We start from the raw sequence: 25889 nt of genomic DNA on the forward strand, positions 1-25889 counted from the left end.
AGTACCAGAACACATACTGACACTACAGAAAAGCTGTCAATACTGTAGGTTATGAAATATACACAAACGGAAACAACACAAAGAAAAGCAAGCGAAAATACTGCTAGTGCCACAAAAAAATAATAAATAAACACAATGAAAATAAGATCCATAATTTTGGGATAGTCACATTTATTCAATGTCATCCTATTCACTGAATCCACTAAAATCTTCGTCTTCAGTGTCCGAGTTGAAGAGAACCAGCACAGCTTCCTCCGCCATCTTGTCACTGACTTCAGTCTCGCTTTCACTTCATGAACATGAAGGCGAAGGTCGCTGCTGATTCGTTGCTTGCACTGTCGTCTGCTAGGTCGATCGCCTTCAAATTGAAGGCTGCATCATAGGCATAACATCGCGTTTTCGGCATGATGAGGGTGTACGCTTGAGCAGAATAGAACTGAATGCTGATCTGAAGGCTTTAATGTGTGCAGATTTGATTTATAAAACGTGAACAATTTGCACACTATCCTGAAGCTCATCCAAAAATTCATGGACAGAAATCATGATTTTAGTGAGTTGAAGGGCAGCTAAGAATAGACGAGAATGTGACACTCCCAGGATCATTAAAATCTGCAAATAAACCGCATCATTTTATAAGCCGCAGAGGTTGAAGCTGGGGTAAAAAGTCGCAGCTTATAGACAGAACTTTACGGTACATACAATGCTTACGCACACAAACACACACATACATACGCACAAGCACATACTGTTTCTCTCTCCCACCACATCCCCCACCCATGCACACACACACACAACATAATCATACACATACACACACACAGACAAAACAAAATCTCAATCACACACACACACACACACAAATGGTTGTTAATTTTGTTCCCACACACAAAATAAAACATCTAGTTCTAGGAGTGATGACAGTAACATCAAGTGTCACTATCTCATGCTATGTCAGTCAACAGAACTAAAGCACTCGCAATGTCAGCCCTTCTTTTCGCCAAGCTCTATCTTCTTCTTCACCTTGCCGATACTAACACTCAAAATGCAGCGACCTGAAGAGAAGATGATGAATCAGTATGTTGGAGAAACAATCCCCAGTTTCCTTCAAACTGTCTTTACCCATGGAATCAGGCCCAAAACACTGCACACCATTATCATCCTGTTGAGCTTCTCACTGCCCATTATCAACCATTTCTAATGTTTTGAATATGTATATATATTTTTTTTTTCTCCTTTTTTTTCTTTCTTTTCTTTTTTTCTCTTAATTTTGAAACAATGCAGTGTACGTAAACAGTCTGTGTGTGTGTGTGTGTGCGCGCGCGCATGTGTGTGTGTGTGTGTGTGTGTGTACAACATTATATATTTATCTATCTATCTATCTACCTAGACAGATAGACAGATATAGATATTGATTACCTGACATCAAGAAAATCATGGGCGGAATGAAAAATAGAAAAATACTAGTATGACAACACATTTTTTTTTCTTCTCAAGGCCTGACAAAGCGCGTTGGGTTACGCTGCTGGTCGGGCATCTACTTGGCAGATGTGGTGTAGCGTATATGGATTTGTCCGAATGCAGTGACGCCTCCTTGAGCTACTGAAACTGAAACAAACTAATATTTTGAATTACAAGTGGAAATTGACAATGAGGCCAGGAGATGAAATGATTAACAAATACTAAAGAATGGTACATCTCTCCATTCACAAGGTACACAACTTCAAGTCAGTGCTGCTAACGCTACCGATTCAACTAGCACACAGGTAAATAAAAGGTACATTGGAACAAACCCAGACACTTCCTCACAAGGTCTTAGTACTTACTGATTCATCAACTGGAATGTGCAGTTCTATTTGGAGAACTACAACAGTAAACAGAAGACATGGTAACCTTGGTGCAAAGTTACAACAGAGGCTAATCCAGTGAATGACTTAGCTCCCCTGTCTCACTGAATACATGTGGGGCAACTTTTGCAATCTCTTCTATTGCTCTTTTTTTTTCTTTTTTTTTCTTCTTTTCGTTATTAAATCAGGACTGCAGTAACTAACAAAAACGGCTGGTCAGGAAACCCCAATCTCATTTTTTTGCCAAGGTTGTTTTCTTAATTAAGCAAAAATGTCTAAAGGTTACTACACTACTTCCAAACAATTTCTAAGACTGTACAGTGTAGATGTCATTGTACAGTGTAGATGTCATTGACAAAACGTCCCATAAACACAGTGACGTGCTGACAGATTTGGAATTTCATAACAACAAACTGTACTGCATCCACTCCCAAACACTGACTGGAAGAACAGTGTGATCTCTGAAGTAAATGACACGGCTCGGCTTCACCTAACCCTTTCAGTGCCAAGCCTACTGTATGCTCAGTGATGACTACTTGCAAAAGCACACTTTGGTCATGAAGGGTAGGGGTTTTTTTTAACTGAAGCTTGCAAACTACTAAAGGAAGTATACATGACCCACCTTTTTCTGAAAGGAAAATTAACACACTATCCAATCATGATAATTCCATGTGAATTTAATGATTTTGCAACGGGAAAATTCCTACAATGATGCAGATGGAGATTCCGTCCTGGGGCTTTATTTTTTGCACACTGGAGGGGTATGGAAAACTCTGTCCTAGATAGGAAATTCCGTCCTGGGGCACCAAAGGGGTTAATTCTGCTTAATGAAAAAAGATAACAGTAATAGACAAGGCAAACAAAAATCTGAACTTTATGAAATCCAACACTATGCAGGGCATCAATACCGTGCTCTATTTCACAAATCAGAGACCAAGAAGAAGAAGAAAAAAACCCCAACAACACCAAGCTGGACTAGCCATAACGTTACCTTCCTGTGCGGCAGAGGCCGGTCTGCACCTCATCAGCAATCATCAGCACCCTGTACTTGGTGCACAGCTGACGCACCTTCTTCAGGTAACCCTCCTGGGGCACCACCACCCCCGCCTCCCCCTGGATGGGCTCGAACATGAAGCCACACACGTTGGGGTCCTGAAGCGCTTCCTGCACACACACACATACACAACATTACAAGATTATTAACTCACTCGGGCCGACAAGTTTTCTCCCTTGCTTTTCCCCACAGACGGCCCATTTGTAAGGGTTTGGGAAAAAAAATTACAAAAAATACAAAATACTGTGTAAGAAAATGAAACTTTCAGAACTGGTTTATTACGTGTTCAGCTAGTACATATAAAATAATCAAATTTCTCATCTTATTTTTACAGTTTTGCCGTATGTAGAAAATACTGCCAATTTTTCACCCCGAATCACCATACCCATGCTCACTTTCTGCATTAAATTCGCTTTCTTCTTCGTCATCATCCACCTCTTCAATGTCCCTTCATTTTGTAGCATTTCAAGTACTTTGGCAACCCTAAAATGTTGCCGTGACTGCCTTGTTCGCTTCACAACATTCTGAGAAGAGCCCGCTTTGCTAACAGGCTGGCACGCGAGCAGACGACGAGTCAGTGACTTTGTCAGCGTGTGTGCGAGACAGGCCACACATGCCAGGCTGACCAATCATACTGTTCGATTGTGGAGTGACCCAGAATAGCGCACTCTGCTTGGCTAATCACAAAATCACGTGTACAGCGCATGATGGAATTTTACTTTCGAAGAATGCTATTCCATTCCTTCATCCAAATCCGAATACGTTTTGTGTAGGAATGCGTGAGCATTCCTTCGTCCGGAGAGAGTTAACTCATTCTACTCCAGGTATGATTACTTCCCCTGTGGACCAAGTACCAGTATTCTTGAACCAACACACTATTCTAATTTCACTCATTCTTGCTTGGTACAGCTGGCATTCTAAACTGAACCATTTACAGATCCTGTAAGCATGAAAGTGAAGCTTTGTTTGACTGATTAAATCAACAAATCTCCATCATTTTCAACCGTTTCAGTGAACCACCCTGTTTCTTCTGCAGTGGTCTAATGTAGTGCTGTAGAGTTGCAGCAGGCATGTTGCTGTGGGGCAGAATGAGTTAAAGAACGCATGTCTGCCAAATGCCATACCCAATGAACTACAGAAGTAACAGAAGAACATCATGCTACCAATGCTGGCAAAATTTATCCATGACTGTTTTTGTTTTCTAACATTTATGTAGATGCTGTTGTGATCTTGCCAATAACATTTCCAACATTTCGTAAGATTATGCATAATGAACTTGAACTGATCAGACAACAATGTCGAATGCTCAAATGTTCAGTATCATATTTTTACATGTATTATGTCTTATGAACATTAACACACAGAGTCTGAGAAGTTATGTTTAGCACCCGGTGAAATAGCTGAACTGAGAGTGGTGATTCACACTGACGAGCGCATGTGCATGAGCGTGTGTGCACACACAGGGTATGTATGTGCCTGTCTGTGCACATACATATATGTATAAATGTGCATGAGAATTTATTTCTCTGGTTCAATATCTAGCCATATGTGTATGTGCCAGTTTTGGTGCATGCAAATGTCTTTCTTACAAGAGTATCAATGTTGATATACTTACGGTATACATGGAAGTGGTTAGCTGATTGTGTATGCATATTTGTAACGTTGTATTGTGTGTGTGTCAAACGTATGTATGGATGGATGCATGACTGTATGTATGTTTGTACTGTATGTATGAGTTTGTATGTGCATATATATGTTTACTGTGCACGATTCTGAGTTGAAGACTTGAGTGCGTTTTGTATGCGTGTGTGTGTGGATCATTGTAAAGCACTTTGTGCAATGAAGAATGCGCTGATAAATGTCCAGTTATCATTATTATTTTATCATTATTATTATGTAGATAATACAAGTGAATAAGACAGAACATTTGACAAATATGTACACAGCAAGCATGTCGGTTTTGATTTTAAAATTAACAAATCTGTGTTCATACTGACAATCAATACAATCAATATCATCATTATCATATAATCTAACAGTACACTCAACACTACTGTTAACACAGTCTATTTTCTCTAGATTTCTTCTTTCATGTATTTATAAGTTATATCTTTCATTCCTCTGAATCAGAGCTGTGAATGTGTGTGAATGACTGGGGTGTAAGTAAGCACTTTGATTTGTCTCTGTGCAAGATTCAGCCCTTTAACATTCTTATGCCTGTGAATGACTGGTGTGCATGCAATTCGATTTGTCTCTGTGCGAGATTCAGCCCTTCATCATTCTTATGTGTGTGAATGACTGATGTGTAAGTGCTTTGTCTCTGCACTAGGTTCAGTGCTGAATCATCATTATGCATGTAAATGACTAGTGTATCTGCACTGTCATGTGTCTTTTCACAAGATTCAGGCCTTTATCATTATTCTGCATGTGAATGACTGGTGTGTCTGCGCTCTGATTTGTCTGCACAAGATTCACCGCTTTATTACCATCATTATTATTCTGATCATCGATACTGCAGTTACCTCCAAAGCAGTCACATCATCGTAAGGGATGATGTAGAAGCCGGGCATGTATGGGCCATAACCCGCATAGCTGTCAGGGTCGGTGGAGCTGGATATGGCCGCCAGAGTGCGGCCCCAGAAGTTGCCGGCCACAAAGACGATCTTGGCCTCGTTCTCCGGAATCTTCTTCACTTTGTAGCCCCACTTCCGTGCCAGCTTGCACGCCGTCTCCCCGCCCTCCACACCTGACAGGTTCAGTTTCAGTTTCTCAAGGAGGCGTTGGACAAAGCCTTAAACACTGCATCACACCTGCTAAGCTGATTCCTGACCATCAGCATAACCCAACATGCTAGTCAGGCCTAGAGTGCGTGCATACATGTTTGTGTACCTATCAGAGTGGATTTCTTCAACAGAATTTTGCCAGAGGACAACACTCTTGTGCACACGAGGCCTCAGTTTATCTTCTCATCTGAATGACTGGATGCTCAGTTTGATTTTCCAGTTCAACTTGGGAGAAAGGGCAAGACCAGGACTGGAACTCAGATCATCACAGATAACTGTGCCGGCACATGAACGTCTTGGCCATTCTGCCACCATCCTTCTCACACCTGATACAGTGCCACAAGTCGCTTGAGTTCAACACAACTTCACTTGGTCCAGTGACCAATGCCTCTACATTAATTTCACACACACACACACACACACAGGCTCGCTCTCTCTCTTGCCAATCTGCACCAAAGTAATACTGATGGTAAACAACAGCCATACTAAACTAACAATGGTTTTCAAGCCAGATTTTCCCTATTTCATTGCAATGTGTATGTGAGTGTCTGTGTGTATATGTCACAGAGTGTGAATGTTTGAGTGTACACATGGTTCCCCTTGATCCATTAACAGCTCCCACAAATCAAGGAATCTTCTTCTTCTTCTTCATTCGTGGGCGGCAACTCCCACGTTCACTCGTGTGTACACGAGTGGGCTTTTACGTGTATGACTGTTTTTGCCCCGCCATGTACGCAGCCATACTCCATTTTCGGGGGAATCAAGGAATCAAACTAGAAACTTTACACACAAACAAAGTATAAAAAAAAAAAAGAAGAAAAAAAAGAAAATCCTACAAGCACTGACCCGTGTTCATGGGCAGGACCTTGTCATAGCCAAACAGGTTGGTGATGTACTCTTCATACTCCCCGAGCACGTCGTTGTAGAAAGCGCGCGACGACAGCGTGAACATGTCTGCCTGCTTCTTCAGGGCCTTCACGATCTTGGGGTGGCAGTGGCCCTGGTTGCAGGCACTGTAGGCACTCAGGAAGTCGTAGTAGCGGTTCCCCTCCACGTCCCACACATACACCCCTTGAACAACAATAGTGGATGTGTTAAACCAAGCGACAAATTTGCTGGCTCGGTTCAGTTAAAAACAACAACAAAAAAACAAACAAAAAAAAACACATATGATCTTAAAACAAAAACAATCAAGCCCCCCCCCCCTCCCCCCAATCTTTCCCAGCTCTGGTGGTAACAAATAAAAGAGAAGCTTGTTTTTAAATATCTTTCAGAGGTTCCTACACTTTTATCATCTTAAAAAAACAAACAAAAGTGTTTCAAAGTTCTGCCAGTCACAAATAAAAGATAAGCTTATTTTTTTTATATCCTTCAAAAGTTCCTATACTTTTATCAATGTTTCCAAGCTCTGCCAGTAATAAATACAAGAGATACTCATTTTTCAATTTTCTTTCAGATGTCCCCATACCTTTGTAATCTTAAAACAACAGTCAAACAAACGAATGTTTCCCAGGTCTGCCAATCACAAATGACAAGAAGAAGAAGAAGAAGAAAAAGAAGCTTGTTATTCAATATCTTTCTCAGGTTCTTACACTTTCTAATCTCCTACCCCAACCAGCCTCCAGCACTATCGCAAAGCCTTTTTCATGAAGCACAAATCACTGGGTGGAAATCAAATCATAAACAACTGAGCACTTTTCAACTTAATACCTTAATACATGTACTGCCAACATGTACGGTACTTCAATTTTACAGTCGGTCAATCCATTTCTCAAGTGTTTTTATGGCAACTTTTTCTCCACAAGAAAAGAATATCAAGTGAATTACCATGTAATAATCATCTGCATTCAGTTTTTAAATGCCCAAATAATTTTTTTTTTAAGTGTTCATTATTACATTTCAAGAGCTTCTTTTCAAGTAAAACATTCTGAAAGTGACCAAGAAGGAATCTTTGAGCCTCAAATCTTTTGCTTTCTAACACATGCACTGACTCATATGTTGACACCACTGCACAAAGTTGAAACTTCAATCCAGCATCAAAATTAGATGAGATATGTAGTAGTAGGTGTGTGTGTGTGTGTGTGTGTGTGTGTGTGTGTGTGTGTGTGTGTTGTGTGTGTCTGTGTGTGTGTGTGCATATGCCTGGGTGTGTGTGCAACATGTGCAAATGTCTCAAAAACATGCATGTACATAACACAAGTGTGTGAAGTTGTGTGAGTGTACAGATATACATTTGTTACGTTTGATGCTTGTGCTTGTGCAAATGCGTTTAGCTACATGTACATGCAGGTGGGGGGGGGGGGGGGGGAAGAGAGAAAGAAATTTTTTAACAACTTTTAAATGAAACTGGCCTTACATATTGCATACAAAATTTAAAGGCAATATGGCAGAAATGTTAAATTTTCTCTTCAAAAGGCTGCACTATCCTTGATAGTTGAATTTTCAATGAAGCTCAATCATGTCTGATATATTTTATGTATTTGTATTATTTTTCTACACTTTGGAATTAATGAAACAAACACAAATCATGTTTATTTATGCTATCTCTTCTTCTTCTTCAATTAGTTATCAATTATCAAATTATCAAACAGACATTGTGACAGCTTTAAAAGATTTCCACTAACTTTTTTTTCTTCTTATTCCTTACATGCAGTTAAACGCATTGGTGGCTGTTAAGTAGTGATGCACTGACAGTTGTCCAAAATAGGTTAAGTGGTGATGCACTGACAGTTGTCCAAAATAGGTTAAGTGGTGATGCACTGACAGTTGTCCAAAATAGGTTAAGTGGTGATGCACTGACAGTTGTCCAAAATAGGTTAAGTGGTGATGCACTGACAGCTGTCCGAAATAGATTAAGTGGTGATGCACTGACAGTTGTCCAAAATAGGTTAAGTGGTGATGCACTGACAGTTGTCCAAAATAGGTTAAGTGGTGATGCACTGACAGCTGTCCGAAATAGATTAAGTGGTGATGCACTGACAGTTGTCCGAAACAGGTTAAGTAGTGATGCACTGACAGTTGTCCGAAATAGGTTAAGTAGTGATGCACTGAATAAAAAAGGATGCATATGGCTTTGTGTGTGTGTGTGTGAGTGTCTGTGTGTGTGTGTGTGAGTGTGAGTGTGTGTATGTGCGTGTGAATGTACATATGTATACATATGTGTGTGTGTTTTTGTTTTTTTGTTGTGTGTGTGTGTGTGTGTGCGCATGCACTCCCTTCCCTCTCTTAACATCAACTGAAAAAAAGTTACAAGGCATAAGTGAGTCAGATTTGTCCACAGGGAAATAAATTCTGTGACAGTGTGTCATAAATTCTCAAGTGTCGGCCCTCTTCGATACTATCTGGAAACAAACACTTTTTACCAACATGACACACTGACAGAAAAAAAAACTACACTACAACCAGGATTATGACTCAATGATGTGTGAATTGATCAAGGCTTCTTGCTTTGTTCTTTATTTTGTTTGTTGTTGTTGCTGTTTTTTGGTGGGGTGGGGGGTGTGGAGGGCTTGGTGCATAAAAGGGGAGGGGAGAGGGCACAGGAAAGGTGGTTCAGGCAGAGTAGTATTTTTTTCTGTTACTTTTTAAAACAAATAATAATAGACAAAATAACACCATCAATATTAACACAACTGATGAAGAAAAAAACTAGTTTATTACGTATAAAGATTTATGATCAAATGAATAACCTGCACTAACTTTTTTCATAGAATACTCTGATGTTCAATATAAATGTATATACAACCACCAGTTAGAAGACACGGCAACGAAAATTCTATTCACACATTTTTACCAAAATTGCCATGAATGTAGTCTCAACAGGTCAGTCACTAGTTAGCTATGAAGTGTACAGATGTGGATCCATTTTATCTACCTATCCTGTAGTCTCAATGACCTTAGGGGCACCACACAATTAGCAACCAGCCTCCACCATCCCTCGTGGTTGCCTGTCCTGTCCTTCAGGAGGAAGGTGGCAGAATGGTTAAGACGCTCAGCTGTCAATACAGAGAGTCCGTGAGGGTGTGGGTTCGAATCCCGCTCTCGCCCTTTCTCCTAAGTTTGACTGGAAAATCAAACTGAGCGTCTAGTCTTTCGGATGAGACGATAAACCGAGGTCCCGTGTGCAGCACGCACTTGGCGCACTGAAAAAGAACCCATGGCAACGAGAGTGTTGTCCTCTGGCGAAATTACATAAAATGAAATCCACTTTCATAGGTACACAAATATGTAAGCATGCACTCAAGGCCTGACTAAGCGCGTTGGGTTATGCTGCTGGTCAGGCATCTGCTCAACAGATGTGGTGTAGCGTGTATGGATTTGTCCGAACGCAGTGACGCCTCCTTGAGAAAGTGAAACTGAAACTAAAACTGTCCTGTTTCACTCAGTTAAACCTGTCCACTCTAAGATGGTGTCCTCCCATCTCTTCTTCTGCCTGCCTCTTCTCCTTGCTCCCTGCACTATTCCCTGCAGGAAGGTCGTGGCCAGCCCTGATTAATTTGAGACGCGGTCATACCGCTTCAATTTCCTTTTCTTTACAGTGGTCAGTAGATCATCATGTGGCCCAATAGCTTGCTTGACTCTTTTACACACTTCATTGTTTGTGATGTGGTCCCTGTATGTAATGCCAATGATCTTCCGGAAGCATATAATCTCTGTGGCCTGTATATTATTCTCTAATTCAACTGTCTTCTTCTTCTTCATTCGTGGGCTGCAACCCCCACGTTCACTCATATGCACACGAGTGGGCTTTTACGTGTATGACAGTTTTTTACCCCGCCATGTAGGCAGCCATACTCCGCTTTCGGGGGTTAATTCAACTGTCAAGGTCCATACCTCACAGGCATACAGAAATATGGATATACAGGGGAGTGCATCAGTCTGATCATTGAGCTGAGTGAGATGTTGCTGTTATTCCAGATGGGCCTCAGTTCTGTCAGCACTGTTGTTGTCCGAGCTATCTTGGAGAGTATATCTGGCTTGCAATCTTCGTCCGTAACGACTGCTCCGAGATACTTGAAGCTTTGGACTGTTTCCAGTTTTTCAGAGAGGGAAGTTGATACTGGAGATCCAATTATAACTGTGAGCAAACATTCCTGCCCTTCATTTTTTTGCCCTCCGATATCACCCTTCTTCCAACCCCTAACCACCACCCCAACCCCCCATCCCCTCCAATACCACCCTCCCTCCCTTTCATCCAGCCTCCTTCACCCTTCTTCTTCTTCAGTTCATGAAAGTCAAATTCCACTAACGTCCTTGAAACTGACATAAAGACAGGTAACCTCTGTCTTTGATCTTTTTTTTTAGCGAAACCCAGAACAAGATCTAATTTTCTTTCACCTCTTTGTGGGGGTACAGAAGGGTTATGAATAAATGTACAGAAGAACAAAAAGAAAAAAAAACAAAAAAACAAGAAAAACCATACATGAACCGTGTCAACAACATTTACATGTCAATTCCAAAGTCAAACTAATTGATGTGACTCCATCAATAAAGTGACCCTATTACCCCACTCGTTTCTCAAAATACACATACACATATTCAAAGCATTATCAAAATAATCTATAAAACAGTCTCAGAATATTACACGGTTTCGGTTTTTCAAGGTGGTGTCACTGCCTTCAGATAACGCCATACATGCTAAACTACATCTGCTAGGTAGATGCCTGACCGAGAGTATGACCCAATGCGCTAATTAGGCCTTGAGTGCATGCATCCATATTTGTGTACCTATGGAGAGAAAGGGCGAGACAGGGATTTGAACACAGGCCCTCACAGACACTATACTGGCAGATAAGCATCTAAACAAAGTCTGCCACCTCACACCTATATGCTCTTGAATGAAGCTGGGCTGAAAACTATAAATGTCAAAGTTATAATTTTTCCACGACTGATTACTGTAAATGTCAAAGTTAAAATCTTTCCAAACGATATTTGCCTCTTATTTTTTGTTTTATCACTCTTCTGCCCTCTTCCTTTACTATGACCAATGCACACTTCGAAACATCAACCAAAGAACAAGAAAGCACATCATCACTCCCCACCTTCCCCCTTCGACAAGGCCACTGGGAGAGGATGATAGTTGTGCGCCCCGTATTTCTGCTCCCGGTTGAAGATGGCCTGCGAGGCCGTGCCGATTTTGACAGGGCCGGCGGAGGGGGCAGCCTGGGTGGACTTGTTGACCACCATGCTGACCCACTGCTTGGTGGCCTGGCTGACAGGCTGGCGCATCCGACTGAGCATTTTGGAAGTTTGGTTTTAACTAGTGCCCTGAAACATTGACACAGTCAGCTTTTAAGTTTGACATGTATATAAATTTTATAATAATAATAATAATGATAATCATAACAATAATAACAACAACACAGCAATGAGTCTTGCACACACAGAGATACATCAAAGTGCTTTCACACCAGTTATTCACACATATGCATAACTCTCGACTGAGAGGGAAGATATATTAGAAAATGTATGAACAATCAAATGGAAGAACTTGGATCCACACACACGCACACTTTTGCATATAACTAGAATTGAATATAATAGAATAGAACAGATTAAAATAGAACAGGACCAAACAGAATAGAATGTCTTCATTACCAAGTGTACCAGGGTAACTAGGAATACAGGGGGGGACAGTACATGAAGGGTACAAACGTGAATAAAAAATCATATACAAACACAATGAATTATGGTAGAATTTTGTGACACTTATGTATATACATGTAAGTACAAATTTTGTACATACGCACACTCACACACATGCCACCCCCCCCACCCCCACCCCCCAACCCTACACACATTCAGAGCATGTCAACAACACCTGTGTTCACTTGAATATATATATGCCACACAACTATATTCCAAACACAACTATAATTATGAACAAGAACTTGTACTGTTACTTTACTGGTTCCTTTCCATTCGTTTTCTTCTTTCTTTCTTTTTATTTTCTGTTGCACCCTCAGACCATTTCTATTCTAACTGCTCCCTTTGAAACACCCCTTCCTTCTTCACAAGTTGTTCCCATAATGAAGGCTTCATTCTTCAGACATTGTGTGTGTGTGTGTGTGTGTGTGTGTGTGTGTGTGTGTGTGTGTGCTTGTGTATGCGTGTGTGTGCGCGTATGCATGTACAACTGTTTATTTCAAGAAGCTACAGTAAGTAAACTGCTCCATATGCTATGCATCTGCTATTAAAAAAAAATAAATAAAATGAAAAAAAGAAAGAAAAATGTTTAACTTTTAAAAAGAGAAATGCTTCACATTAACATTTATAAACAAAACCCCTAAACACTGGTCAGACTTTTGACTTCAGAGCTAAATATATTTGTATGTTTTGTTGGTGAATTATCTTGTATTCTTGAGCACGACTTTGTAAAGCTCATGTATGTAATCTTGTGTGGAATCTGAATCATATTTAGGTGCCATTCTTCTCTACACACAACGTGCAGTTATGATAATTACATTCATGGAGTTTTTTGGTGGTTCAACTTCCATCAAAGAGGCTTTCCACCCACCATCTTAAACCCTGCTTTCCACATTACCGGTATATGCGCGCACATGCACAAACACATACACACAACACACACACACATAAGTATGGAAGCCCGACATGCATATATATCAATATTAGATATATAATCATAAACTCTTGAAGTAAAATATTTATGTGATGAGACCTGTAACAGAGCCACAGGACTCCTGTACATATTTCTGTACAAATCCATACACATAGTGACATACTATTCACTGCACACCAATGAGACCATAAAAAGAGTTATCATGGAAGGGGCACCCAACATTATTAAACACAGTTGTGACTCAAACACGGTTTTTAATGGGCAGGTGAATATTCATGACTTCATCTTGTCATGCGACACACTGCACTGTAGTTGTGGATAGAATTTAACTTAAGAGTGTTACAATGCACTACAACGTATATGTATTACTGTCTTGTCCCCCAACATATCTGCTACTCAACCATGAAATTCAGGCTGCTCTCCAAGAGGTGAACATGTCACACCAAAAAGCAGCACCATTTTTTTTCCTGTGAACAGGTTATGTTATTGACAATTCAAACTAATTTCCTGCATGCATTTCATGCAGAACTTTAACAGTAATATTTTTTTCTGAACATCCCTAAACAGGGCGATTGTTGTTAAAGTTATTTTCTGAGTGCATAACAAAACAAACTGAGTATCATGTGGCACAAAAAATAAAAGAACTCTTCAGTTAGAATGTTTAGCACATGGTAGATAAAATCACTGTGGGGGGGTAATATAAACAACAGCAAATAAAATTTGACAAAGCTTTTCACAGTATTGTTAATTTTTAGTTGAGTGAAGTCATGAACTGCAGCAAGTTTAATTAAACTGAACATTACAAAAAGTTTATATGTAAAAAAAAAAATTTTTTTTTTAAAGGAACTAATCTTCTCCATGTCTTCTCTCAATACACCATGTCCAATCTATCTGAAAAGAGAAACATCCAGCCAGCTTGGCTGGTCAGAAAATACTGGACACTGCAGGGTGAATTAGGAGTCAGCACCTCCGAACAGCCAAAATCTGCCACGTTACTGTGATATGTTTACTTTCAGGTATGTGCCGACTGTCAATGTGACATCAGGGAAGTATTATGACATGCTAGTCAAGTCTGTGTGAAAACTTGGTACAGCAGACATAAATATTGTATCGTATTCTGTATTGTGTTGCTCTTTTTGTCCCAACAGATTTCTCTGTGTGAAATTCGGGCTGCTCTTGCTCTCCCCTGGGAGAATATGTCGCTACACTGAGTGTGCTACCCCTTTTCTTTCTTTTTTTTTTCTGCCTGCAAGTTCATTTGTTTTCTTAACAAAGTGGATTTTTCTAGACCTTTTGTTGCTGTGGGTTCTCAGATTCTCTCACTTCCTAGGTGGACGCGTTACCACTAGGACAACACTCCACCTCACAATATATGGAAAATCTAAATTTTTAGTTTCAAATAATAGTTTTCTCACACGATCTGTTATGTACACTTGAACGAAGGGATTAAGAAAACATTGTGCATTGATGTTGATATGAAAACTCCAGTTTCTTACCATTTTGAATTTGTTTCAAATGAAAAATTATCAACAGACCATGATCAAGTTTGGTTGGTCTGACATCTATAGTTCATTTCAGTTTTTAAATTTACAAGGTAATGGGTGCTGACACAAAATGATTATCATACACAATACACCACTGCCGATTAATTATTCAATGCAACAGCTGCATCATTTGCAAACCTAATAAAAAATTAAAAGTATATTTAAAAAGTATTTGTGTTTCTTTTTCTTTTCATCACAACAGATTTCTCTGTGTGAAATTCAGGCTGCTCTCCCCAGGGAGAGCGCTTTGCTACACTACAGCGCCACCCATTTTTTGACTCACTTGTGTACACAAAGTGAGTCTATGTTTTAACCCGGTGTTCGGTTGTCTGTGTGTGTGTGTGTGTGTGTGTGTGTCTGTGTGTCCGTGGTAAACTTTAACATTGACATTTTTTCTGCAAATACTTTGTCAGTTGACACCAAATTAGGCATAAAAATAGGAAAAATTCAGTTCTTTCCAGTCATCTTGTTTAAAACAATATTGCACCTCTGGGATGGGCACAAAAAAATTAAAAAATGAAGCCTAATTATATGCAAACTGCATTTACTGTTATATTTATATTTTTTGTATTCTCTAAACTTGGCACTTTTATCTGATATTCTGACCCAACAACAAGAGCAGTCATTATTATCATTTTTTGTTCAAACAGGAACTTCTTTTGCTAAGCATGGAAGTTTTATTTATTTTGCAAACGTTTTGGTGCAGATAGTAAAAAAGGGAAATTACTCTGTAATTAATGCTAGGGGAGTTAATTTGCTTTAAACTGATCTTTCTCATCTTAAACATTACATTTTTAAATTATACTCAATACATAAAAAGCTTGGATTTTTTTTAAAGTGTATCACAAGTGAGTCTTGAAGGCCTTGCCTCTCTTGTTAATATCTTTTTCTGCATGCAGTTTTATTTGTTTTTCCTATCGAAGTGGATTTTTCTACAGAATTTTGCCAGGAACAACCCTTCTGTTGCCGTGGGTTCTTTTACATGCGCTAAGTGCATGCTGCACAAGTAGTATCCGTTATCAACAAGACAATCAAAATTTGAATGGTGGGGAAACTGTCACAATGAGTGGATCTGATAGCCACTGGATATAATCTTAAAATTCATCCATGTTCCTGTTGCACTCCACCTACTACTTCTTTTCTTCTTCTTCTTTTTTTAAGCTGAGAAAGGCCTTGCAATTGCATGAATGGGAGTCCCATAAACAGATATCAAGCAAATGAACTGGAAAGAACAAGATCATAAACTTGGTCAAGTGTACTGCCATAGCTCCCTGGCAATTCTCCACGGCTGTACTGCTTTAACATATATACTAATGCAAGTGCCAGTGTGTGTCTCCATACAAAAAGTCGGTTAGGATAAGTGTCAAGGTCAGTGTACTGCAAAACAAAAAAGACAATAGATGTAGAGTTTAACGACCTACTGGTTCGCACCCTAAACTAAGCCATATTGTTCAAGACTTGGGTCTTGGTTTGGTAAAGTTTCGTTGTTACAAGGGGTGAGTCTGCACTTTCTGACGGACCACTGGCAACAGTCTTGTCTTGGACCTAGTCTCCCCCCCCCCCAATGGCAGCATGAACAGCTGAAGTGGGGTAGAAGCGGGGGGGGAGGGGGGTGTGGGGGGGACGCAGAGTTAAGGGGGGGGGGGGCGCAGGGTTGGGGGGGGGGGGGGGGCGCAGGGGGAAGGAGGTAAGCTTACACAGGTGTCGGATAGGTAAGACGAAGTCGCTGAGTGCAAAACAAATGTTTCATTTTTATCACTCATCTCGGGATATGGATCTGAAATGAACCCTAACACAGCAGGCAAAAAAAGTGGAGTACAATCCGACATCGTGTCGGCACTCTCCCTGAATCAGTGATTGCCTGTGAATGATGTCAGATTTTCCCCCCCTTTGTAACGGCCTCTCTTTTATGTATCCATCAAGCATTTGGAGAAACTGGAGGAAAAGACGAAAAATTCAGTCTGCTTTGTTGTTCGCGCTGTTTCTGACAAGCAAGGGTGAACGAAGCGCCATGTGGCCGCCGCGACGGAAACATTTTTGTGCGTGTGATTGTTTGGTCCACAACTAATGCCTGTGTCTGAAGTCCACAAACGGAACTAACGGCGTAGTTTATCAGCCAATGATAAGACTCACCTACCTCGCTGTTCAGTGACTGCTGATGATGCAACCTGAACCCGTGTCCTCGTGTCCAGCAGTCAAGGAATGACGAACACGTTCCGTCTGCTTCGGATTTACATGTGCCGCACAACATCGGATCATTGGAAATAGCCCATGACCTTCACCTTCAGCTTCATGAGAAAAAATAATCCCATCTCGCGCAGCACGGCTGGGCTCGCGGCTGTAGCTTCTGTTGTTTCAGAGATCAGCAAAACAGTGTCTGATTCAATAACCGTCAATGACACTGAGTCAGTCAGTGGCATTTGTCCACATGCACACAAGTCAACAGACCTAGGTCTTACCATATTGATGATTCTACACACTATCGAACATGAAAACTTAATTTAGAGCCACGTGCATCAGTTGTTCTTTTGGGTGGTACAACACAGACACTGCAGCCGCTTTGTTTGTTTGTTTGTTGTTGTTGTTTTGTTTGTTTGTTGTTTTTGTTTTTTGTTTGTTTGTTTTTGTTTTGTTTTGTTTTTTGTTGTTTTTTAATCCCTTGACTGCTAGTGCTAGACCTTGATGAACAGAGATAACAATAAGTATATGAAGCAGCAGCAGCAGTCAATAGGTTAAATAACTGCAGCTTCATCTGATCGGGACAGCAGTCAGTGGCTGGTTCACTGAGGGCAAAGAAACTTGAACCTTTTTCAGTCTTCCATCGAAGTGACCGCTGCTATCATGTTGACGATTCTGTCACTTTGAGGGGAGGTCGGATGCTCACCGGGGGGGCGGGGGGGGGGGGGGGGGGGGGAGAAGAAAAAGCTGGGTGTCGTTGCCTCGCATATGTGTTCATATGACTTGATAATCAATTGTCATTTAACATTCATTATCGATAAATGTATCAGAACTGACGTGCAGGACGTGTTTCAATATGCACGAAGAGGAATAGTATGCAGCCGGTCCAGACTGGACCAGCCACCGACGGTAACGAAATGGTTAGCATCATGGACTGACTGACAAACAGCCGCGCCGGAGGAGTGCGGGTTCGAGTCCGTCAGCCACACGGCACTGATTCCCGGTGTCGCCCCCACTTCTATTGAGCTCGATGATCGCCCCACCAGGAAGCCGGCTCCTCCGGATCAGAGTCGGGTTTGCTGTGGGCTTAAATGCCGGGGCTAGGACCACACAGTATAAAATCGTCCACTTAACAGATGCGTTAATTTATGAGCGCCGGTGTGTCTGTACTGGGACTAAAAAGAAATTCTTCAAACTTAAGCAAGATGGTAATTAAAGAAGTTATACTGAACAAAAAATCAACTTGAACTGAACATAAAAGTATAGTAAGTTCGTACTGTGACACACACATTCACAAAAAGGCACAGGCGCACACACACACACACACACACACACACACACACACACACACACACACACACACACACGTGCGCGCGCGCACACACACGCACACACACACACACAGGTCCGTCGTCTATTCAGCGGGTCTGCCGGTAATTGTCGCACCGATCGGCCAGTTTGCTATTGGGAACTGAGACTCGACGTAGATCAGTTCAGTTTCCATGCCGGATGCAGAAATGGTGATGAGCGGTGGTGTGTGTCAGTTTTTGTTGTTGTTGTTTTTTATTTGTTTGTTTTGTTTTTGTTTGTTTGTTTGTTGTTGTTGTTTTTTCTGTTGCGATTGTTGTTGTTGTGTGTGTTGTTGTCGTTGTCGTTGTCGTTGTTGTTTCTTTTCAGCAGTCGAGAACTGCGGAGCCTGAATTCTTTGGCCTGATCGTCAGTATTGGTTGTGGTTTGGTGGTGTCTGGGTCGTTCGTGTGCATCTCACATGTTTCATATAGTTGTATTATCATCATTACTTTTTGTCTGTGTGAAATTCGGGCTCAGTGCTCTCCGGCAGAGGGAGGAGGAGGAGGGGAAAGGAATGCATTGCCACACTGAGTACAGCGCCATTCTTTGTTTCCTCTTCGTTCTATCTGTTTGCCATTGTATTTGTTTTGCTGTCGAAGCGGGTTTCTTTGACAGAATGTTGCCGCCGCCAGGGGCATCCCTTTCAGTTTGTTGACATGGGTTCTTTTACGTGCGATAAGTGCATATTACACACTCAGTGGATCTCGATTTCTCGTCTCATCCGAATCAGAAGCACCCCACTACTGAGACCTCTAAAGATCTAGTGGAGAGAAGGTGGGGGAGTAAAAATCACGGTCTGTATAAGAGACTCGATCCCACTGAGTACTTCACCCCCGAAAACGGAGTATGGCTGCCTAAATGGCGGGGTAAAAGACGGTCTTACACGTCAGTAAAAGCCCACTCAGGCTCGTGTACATCATCAGTACGAGTGAACGTGGGAATCATAGTTGCGATGTCCCCGGTCGACTTCAGTTGCTCGTTGATGTATGGTGTCTGTCCTTTCACTGACAGGCCACCGTGGAAATGTGGATGACTCCTCCTGTCTTCCACGTCAAGCTTAAGGTGAGTTCAATATCAGTCGATTTGTGTAGCGGTCTGTCGTGGTGGCCGGGATGTAGTGACGGTCACTATCCGGAAACTCACGAGACGCCGCTCACGAATAAATTAGTCTGTCTCCGTCATCAGTTTCAGTTTTCAGTTTCAGTAGCTGAAGGAGACGTCACTGCGTTCGGGACAAATCCATATACGCTACACCACATCTGCCAAGCAGATGCCTGACCAGCAGCGTAATCCAACGCGCTTACTAGTCAGGCCTTGAGAAAAAAAATAAATAAATAAATAAATAATAGATAAATACATAAAAAGAACTACTACTACTAATAATAATATGTATAAGGCGCAAAAACTTGATGAAGTCAACTATAAGCGTACAAATATATATATATATATATATATATAATAAAATAAAATAAATACATAAATAAATAAATAAGCAATATATATATTTTTTTAATCCGTCATCAGAAGTGCGGGGGCTGATACCTTGATGTACACGATGCCCTGAAAATGCTGAACGAGAAGAAAAGGCAACACTGAACACCAATGAAGTGACTCCGTCCGCAGCAGCCAGCAATGCAGGGTCTCCTCTCGATCAGGTGATGTGGCCTCATGACGATCTGTAACATCGAGAACTCCCCGTGGACTGTATTATGTTTGCAACCAAAGAGAGTATGGTCTACCATCATCTATTCTCTTTGCTCAGTGTCATTGCTCAGAAAAAATTTAATCTGACACTCGTTCTCATGGGACTGGGACAGATGAGTCCTGGTTTGACTGTGTATCAGTGCAGTGGTGTGGTTTTGGGGTGGGGGGTTCAAGTTAACTGAGGTGTGTGTATATGTGTGTGTGTGTGCGTGCGTGCGCGCGCGCGCGTGCGTGTGTGTGTATGTGTGTGTGTGTGTCTGTGTGTCTATGTGTGTGTGATGCATGTCTTTGCACTTTGGGTTACGTTCTTTTTTCATATGTTTTAAAGGTGAGCCCAGCCAAGACACCGGCAAGGTCGTCCTGAGTTACGAGCAGCTCAAGTAATGAGATAAACCTTTTATGATATCTTACACTTCATTTTGCCGTATGTATCGTTATCAGTACAGGTATACTGACAGAATTCTCTGTCTCTGTCTCTCTCTGTGTGGAGGTCATGTATTAGATAGTTGTGTCAGCAGACGGACTGGTTACACCGAAACCTGTCACCAGCTTGTGTTATATGATCTGCTGAAAAGGAATCAGCCTCGCTGGCTGTGTTGCTTTTGCTACGTATGACATATCAGTTGTATTAGTTTTCCCGTCAGTCTGTCAATATAAATATATAAAAGTGTTTTCAGAAATTGATATGGATACTTATGTATTTGTATTTGTATTTCTTTTTTCACAACTCAAATTTCTCTGTGTGAAATTCGGGCCGCTCTCCGCACTGAGGGACAGCGCGTCGCTATACTACAGCGCGCGTGCACACACACACACACACACACACACACACACACACACACTGACATCTTGACACACACACGCAAGCACGCAAACATTTTCCCCCTAAATCAAAAGCCGGGGGGAAAAAAGGTACATACTGAGTCGGGTTTTAAATAAAAGGGAAGAAGAAGAACAACAAAGAAAGAAATAAGAAAAAAAAAGCCATGGCAGGCAGCAGACAATCATGCAGACGGCAGACAGGGCGACGGGGCAGAGCGAAGAGAAAGAGGGCATGGAGGGTGGGGAGATGGAGGGAGGTGGAGGGTGGGGAGGTGGAGGGCAGAAACAAGTTTGTAATCGGTTCTGAAGGTGACGAGAGCCTGACCTGACCCTGGAGGTGCCATGAATGTCAGACCAACAGACTAAGCAGTATAGAGTGCATCCGTACTTAGAACAATGCACTTATCAATATCATCGCTTGTGTGTGTGTGTGGTGTGTGTGTTAAAAAAAAAAGAAGGAAAACTGAAGATGAAGACGTGCGCGCCTTTGAGTGTATAAATTTGATGGTGTAGTTATATTGGTAATTTCTGTTGACTTAAAATCAGTAGATGATAGGTATAATGACCTACCTTTTAAGCAGACAAAAAGACAGTGATAAAGAGTACACTTGTACTTCAAAATAATGGACTTGTGTGTGTTCCGCTGTTGTTTCTTCAGGCATTTTTCTGTAAAAAGAGTGAGAACGCCTCCAGTGTGTGAAATTGATTATGTAGTTATAAGGATTTTTAATTTTCATGTAATATTTGTACTTCAGTAATACACCCGTGTGTATGAATCGCTGTTATTGCTTCTTCTTCTTTTTTTTTTCCGGTGGGAGAATGAAGCGAGAAGATGTACACGGGCCTTCAATGTGTCGTGAAACAATTATGTCATAGTCGTATGGGTGTTTGTTATTGTCATTACGTTTTGTGAAATTAGGAGGAGGAATTTTGTTTAATGTCCCGTCACACATATCAGCCGTCGGTAACTGAAGACATTTTGTTAAAGCATTTATGTATACATTTGAGTAGTATCGGTAAGAAGGGATGGGGGATGTGAATGAATGGAGAGTTGGGAAACTGGGCAAATGAGGGTGAAATGAGGGTGAAATTTGAAAAAAAAAATCTAAATACAATTACAGGAAATTACTTAAAGGACTTCGTAAAAGAGAAGTCGTTAAATTGACAAGCGAAACAACTGATAATGAATGCAAAAAGTCAAAAACATCAACGTCCTCAGTCACTTGTGAAGACACACTTTCGTGTACATAAGGCTTCATCAAGCTACAGTCAAAAATTATATGCTTAATTGTCAGGTTACTAAAGCACATGCACTTGACATTAGAACAATACTTGGTCCGTAATGAATTTGATAATAGTCTGTTAAGTTCATAACTGGTCTGCGAATCGGACCAAAGTCTGAGAGAGTCAACTGACGAGGTTGTAGACCTGAATTTATGCACCTATAAAAGTCTCTTTCTAGTATATTGCTTATTTCCTTGTATGACAATGGGCAGTATACTTTTATACTGTCTATGATTTTTTTTCTCTGTCCCCTTTTTGCTGCTCTGTCTGCTTGGTCGTTATAAAGGAATCCAGTTTGTGAAATGACAGCAATTATAAGTGTGTGAAACATATTTGGTGTGTCGGTATTTGTCAGTTATTATCGTTCAGTTTTATATGACAGGTATTACGAGTGTGTGAAACATATTTGGTGTGTCGGTATTTGTCAGTTATTATCGTTCAGTTTTATATGACAGGTATTACGAGTGTGTGAAACATATTAAGTTGTATCGTCCGTCCGTCCATACAGCGATGGTGTCAGTGCACACAAATTCACGGGTGCAGCCAATATATGACTATTCCGTGTACAACAGGAAGCCGACGAATGAAACGTGCATCGTTGTCAGTTGCTGAATAAAGAAAATTCGTTGAAATATATATTTTAAAAAATTAACTTTAAAACGTTGGTGGTTGAATAAAACTTTACCTCAGTTCTAGTTCACTGTTTGAACAGATGTGACAGGTGGTGGTTGTGAGGGACGGTGATATATATATATATATATATATATATATATATATATATATATATTGTAAGAGGGGAGGTGTAGAGAGACAGTTTAGGAAACTGTTAGTTGAACCCTCTGATCATCCACTTCCACCAGATTTGTTTGTTGTCCATACTTAAATCTTCGGTTGATCAGTGCTGACAACTCTTCCAGATATGTAAGGACAGCAATAGCAAACTTGTCTGATGATGATGTTATGTTAGAGTCCAGAACACCCGTTACAGTCCTACATGCAGCAGAGTGCAAGTGCGTGCAACATCAATCAAGTCGATCCACTACCCCCCTTCTCTGTTTCTTTCTTGGAATAGAACCCCCTTTTGATGTGTGTGTGTGTGTGTGTGTGTGTGTGTGTGTGTGTGTGTGTGTGTGTGTGAAATCTCTTTGTGTGTGCGTCTGTGTGTGTTTCTGTGTTTGATTACTTATCTATATGATTATTATATTAACTCCTCGTTACAATGCCTGGTTAACTAATTTAGGAGTGGAGACAGGTAAAGCACATTTATTAACGTGGTGTATATGTTCACCGACAAAGCAAAATAGGCCTTCTTCTTACAGGCATTCTAATTATGGTGATTCTCTCACAGTATTCAGACATCACTCCCCGTACACATGTCATCCTTGGCTGTACGTGTACAACACTTACAGCTAGCTGTAGATATGTCTCCCTGACCTGTCCCATAACATGATTGTCGATGTGACGGACTTGATATTGATCACGACTAACTGAAAGCCGGGATCATGATCGGCTGCATATTGTTCAAAACAGACGGCTGTTGCTGTTCGTTGAATCAATTTTTGACAAGTATACATTCATTGATTTCTGTTCGACAGTCTGTCAGCCTGCATATATGTAACCGGCTGTCTGTGTTCCTCAGTGAGTCCTTGGGTTTATATATGTATATGATAGTCAGTCGTGTCCGACTATGACCATCAGAACAGCAGAGGAGGTTCCGACTATTTGGGCTAGAGTTTGATTATAGTGGAGAGTGGCTTGCCCAAGTTAAATCCCCACTCTCTCGGCCAAGAGGGTTTTAGGACAGTCGGCGTTGGGATGGTTCCCAAAGGCCAACTAGCCCACAAGGCTGCAGTACAAAGAGCCAGTGCAATTTTGCCTCCTAGTTTGAAAGTCATAGTCCTTCACAAAAGACTAAGCTGTAAATGATTTCCCATTGACTGGAGAACCATTGATAATACAGCTCTCACTTTTTTGTTTAAGGGAGGTAAAAGGCACCAGGTAATGGTGGCTTCTTCATCTCAAGTTCATCTCAGTCCTCCTTCTTCTTCTCCTCTCTCTTCTTATTTTTCTCCTACACCTCCCCCCTTCTTCTTCTCCTCCACTTCCTCCCCTCTTTTTCAACTTCTCCTCCTCGTTCTACTTCTTCTCTTCCTTTCTTTGCAGATGTAACGTACTGACGTGGCATGTAGAGTGCTGGATTGGACGGACAAGTTGCACGCAGAGACAGCTCTTGAGGTAATTGAAACCGACAGAGGCGTCTAGAGGTTATTAGTCTCTCTGCTGAAATTGAAACCGTTGTTCAGTGTGTGTGATTGGTATGTGCGTGCGTGTGCGCGCGTGTGTGTGTGTGTGCGCGTATGTGTGAGTGAGTGTGTGTGTGTGTGTGTGTGTACTGGTACGTGCCTCAGTGTGCGTGCATGCTTTGCGTGTGTTTGTGCAGTGAGCAAACGGCAAAACCCAAACAGTTATCCATAAAGAACTCAGTGTGTTCCGGGCCAATTGAATTCTTTGGCAGTTTGGCTCAGTGTCAGGAGAGAGAGAAAGAGAGAGAGAGAGAGACGCACGCATGAACACACATGAATGTGACTCTTGCGAACAGTTCAACACGCACGCCGCACAGGTACACAAACACACACATACAAACGTGTGCAAACGCAAACACATTTGCACATGCATCCACATTGACACACACACACACACACATAATCAATACAAGAGGCGTGAAAGCGTGCGGAATGAGCCTGGTCATCTGTGGGAAGGGGCGTGGGGGAGGCAGCTGGCTGGCTGTCCCCACGGACTAAAATGTAATTAATTATGTTATTACTAATAACACTATTCATTAATAATAATAATAATAATAATAAAAGTCCTTGGTCTGAACCCACCGCACTGGTCAAGCCTGGGGTAAATAAAATAAAACTTTATAATGATAATAATAATATATAAAGATATCTATCTATATTGTCTATCTATCTACACACACACACACACACACACTCGCGTGAAAACACACGCAGACACAGACATCGTTCCAATTCCCCACTTTACTCTTTTTGTCTCACACACCGTTGCCGAGTCTTCGTATTGACCTTGTCAGCAATTCTCTCCCATCCCCCCACGTGGGTGTCATGCCTTCACTGCATGATTTACACTGCACGCTGTGTCCCTGCACTGTCTGCATCCACGTGGCTCCCTCTCCCACCTCCTCCCGCTGGCTGCTCCCCTCCTCCTGCCCCCCCCCCCCCCCCCAAAAAAAAAAACAAAACAACAACAACAAACAACCAACCAACAACACCCATCCCCTTCCATTGCTCCAAACATCCTCCACTCACATCTGTGTGAAATGTGGTGTTAGATGTAACGTGTATAAACGGCGGTCTCCTATTTTTAAGGTTAGACATTTCCTGTAATTAAATATAAAAAAATTAAAAAAAATAAAATAAAATAAAAATCCCCATCTCATTCAGTGGCCTAATGCTTTTACACGTGTACACATCAGACATGCTCTTGCTTTGTTACTGCCTGGGACAGGGGCAGGGTGTTGGAGATTGAAAGAATCCCCCCCTTTGATCTTATGTCATTTTGGTGAAGTGTGCACGGCACAGCTTGTGAGAGTCATAAGGCAGGCAAGAACACTGCTGGGGGTGAGGGTGGATGAGTGGATGGGGGTGTGGGGGGGCATATTCATAAAGTTCCCCAATTACACAATTATTTTTCTGGTGTACAATGACACATTGAGCTTTGTGT

General features: G+C 41.3%; 1 protein-coding gene across 2 annotated transcripts in view; it reads right to left on the reverse strand.

Annotated features, from left to right (window-relative positions):
• The window catches only part of LOC143293638 (ornithine aminotransferase, mitochondrial-like), a 29447-nt gene extending 12348 nt beyond the window's left edge, over positions 1-17099 (reverse strand). The window contains exons 1-5 of one of the 2 annotated variants that reach the window (XM_076604743.1): positions 16942-17099; positions 11723-11948; positions 6528-6752; positions 5421-5644; positions 2836-3008 (exon numbers count right to left, since the gene is read on the reverse strand). In XM_076604743.1, coding sequence (XP_076460858.1) covers positions 2836-3008; positions 5421-5644; positions 6528-6752; positions 11723-11921 — 821 coding nt within the window. In that variant the 5' untranslated portion in view covers positions 11922-11948; positions 16942-17099. Of the gene's footprint in view, positions 1-2835; positions 3009-5420; positions 5645-6527; positions 6753-11722; positions 11949-16937 lie in introns of both variants that reach the window. The other variant, XM_076604744.1, reaches the window with a different exon arrangement.
• Between the last annotated feature and the right edge of the window lie 8790 nt (positions 17100-25889).

The sequence above is a fragment of the Babylonia areolata genome, chromosome 19 (assembly GCF_041734735.1).
Source record: "Babylonia areolata isolate BAREFJ2019XMU chromosome 19, ASM4173473v1, whole genome shotgun sequence".
Classification (NCBI taxonomy): domain Eukaryota; kingdom Metazoa; phylum Mollusca; class Gastropoda; order Neogastropoda; family Buccinidae; genus Babylonia; species Babylonia areolata.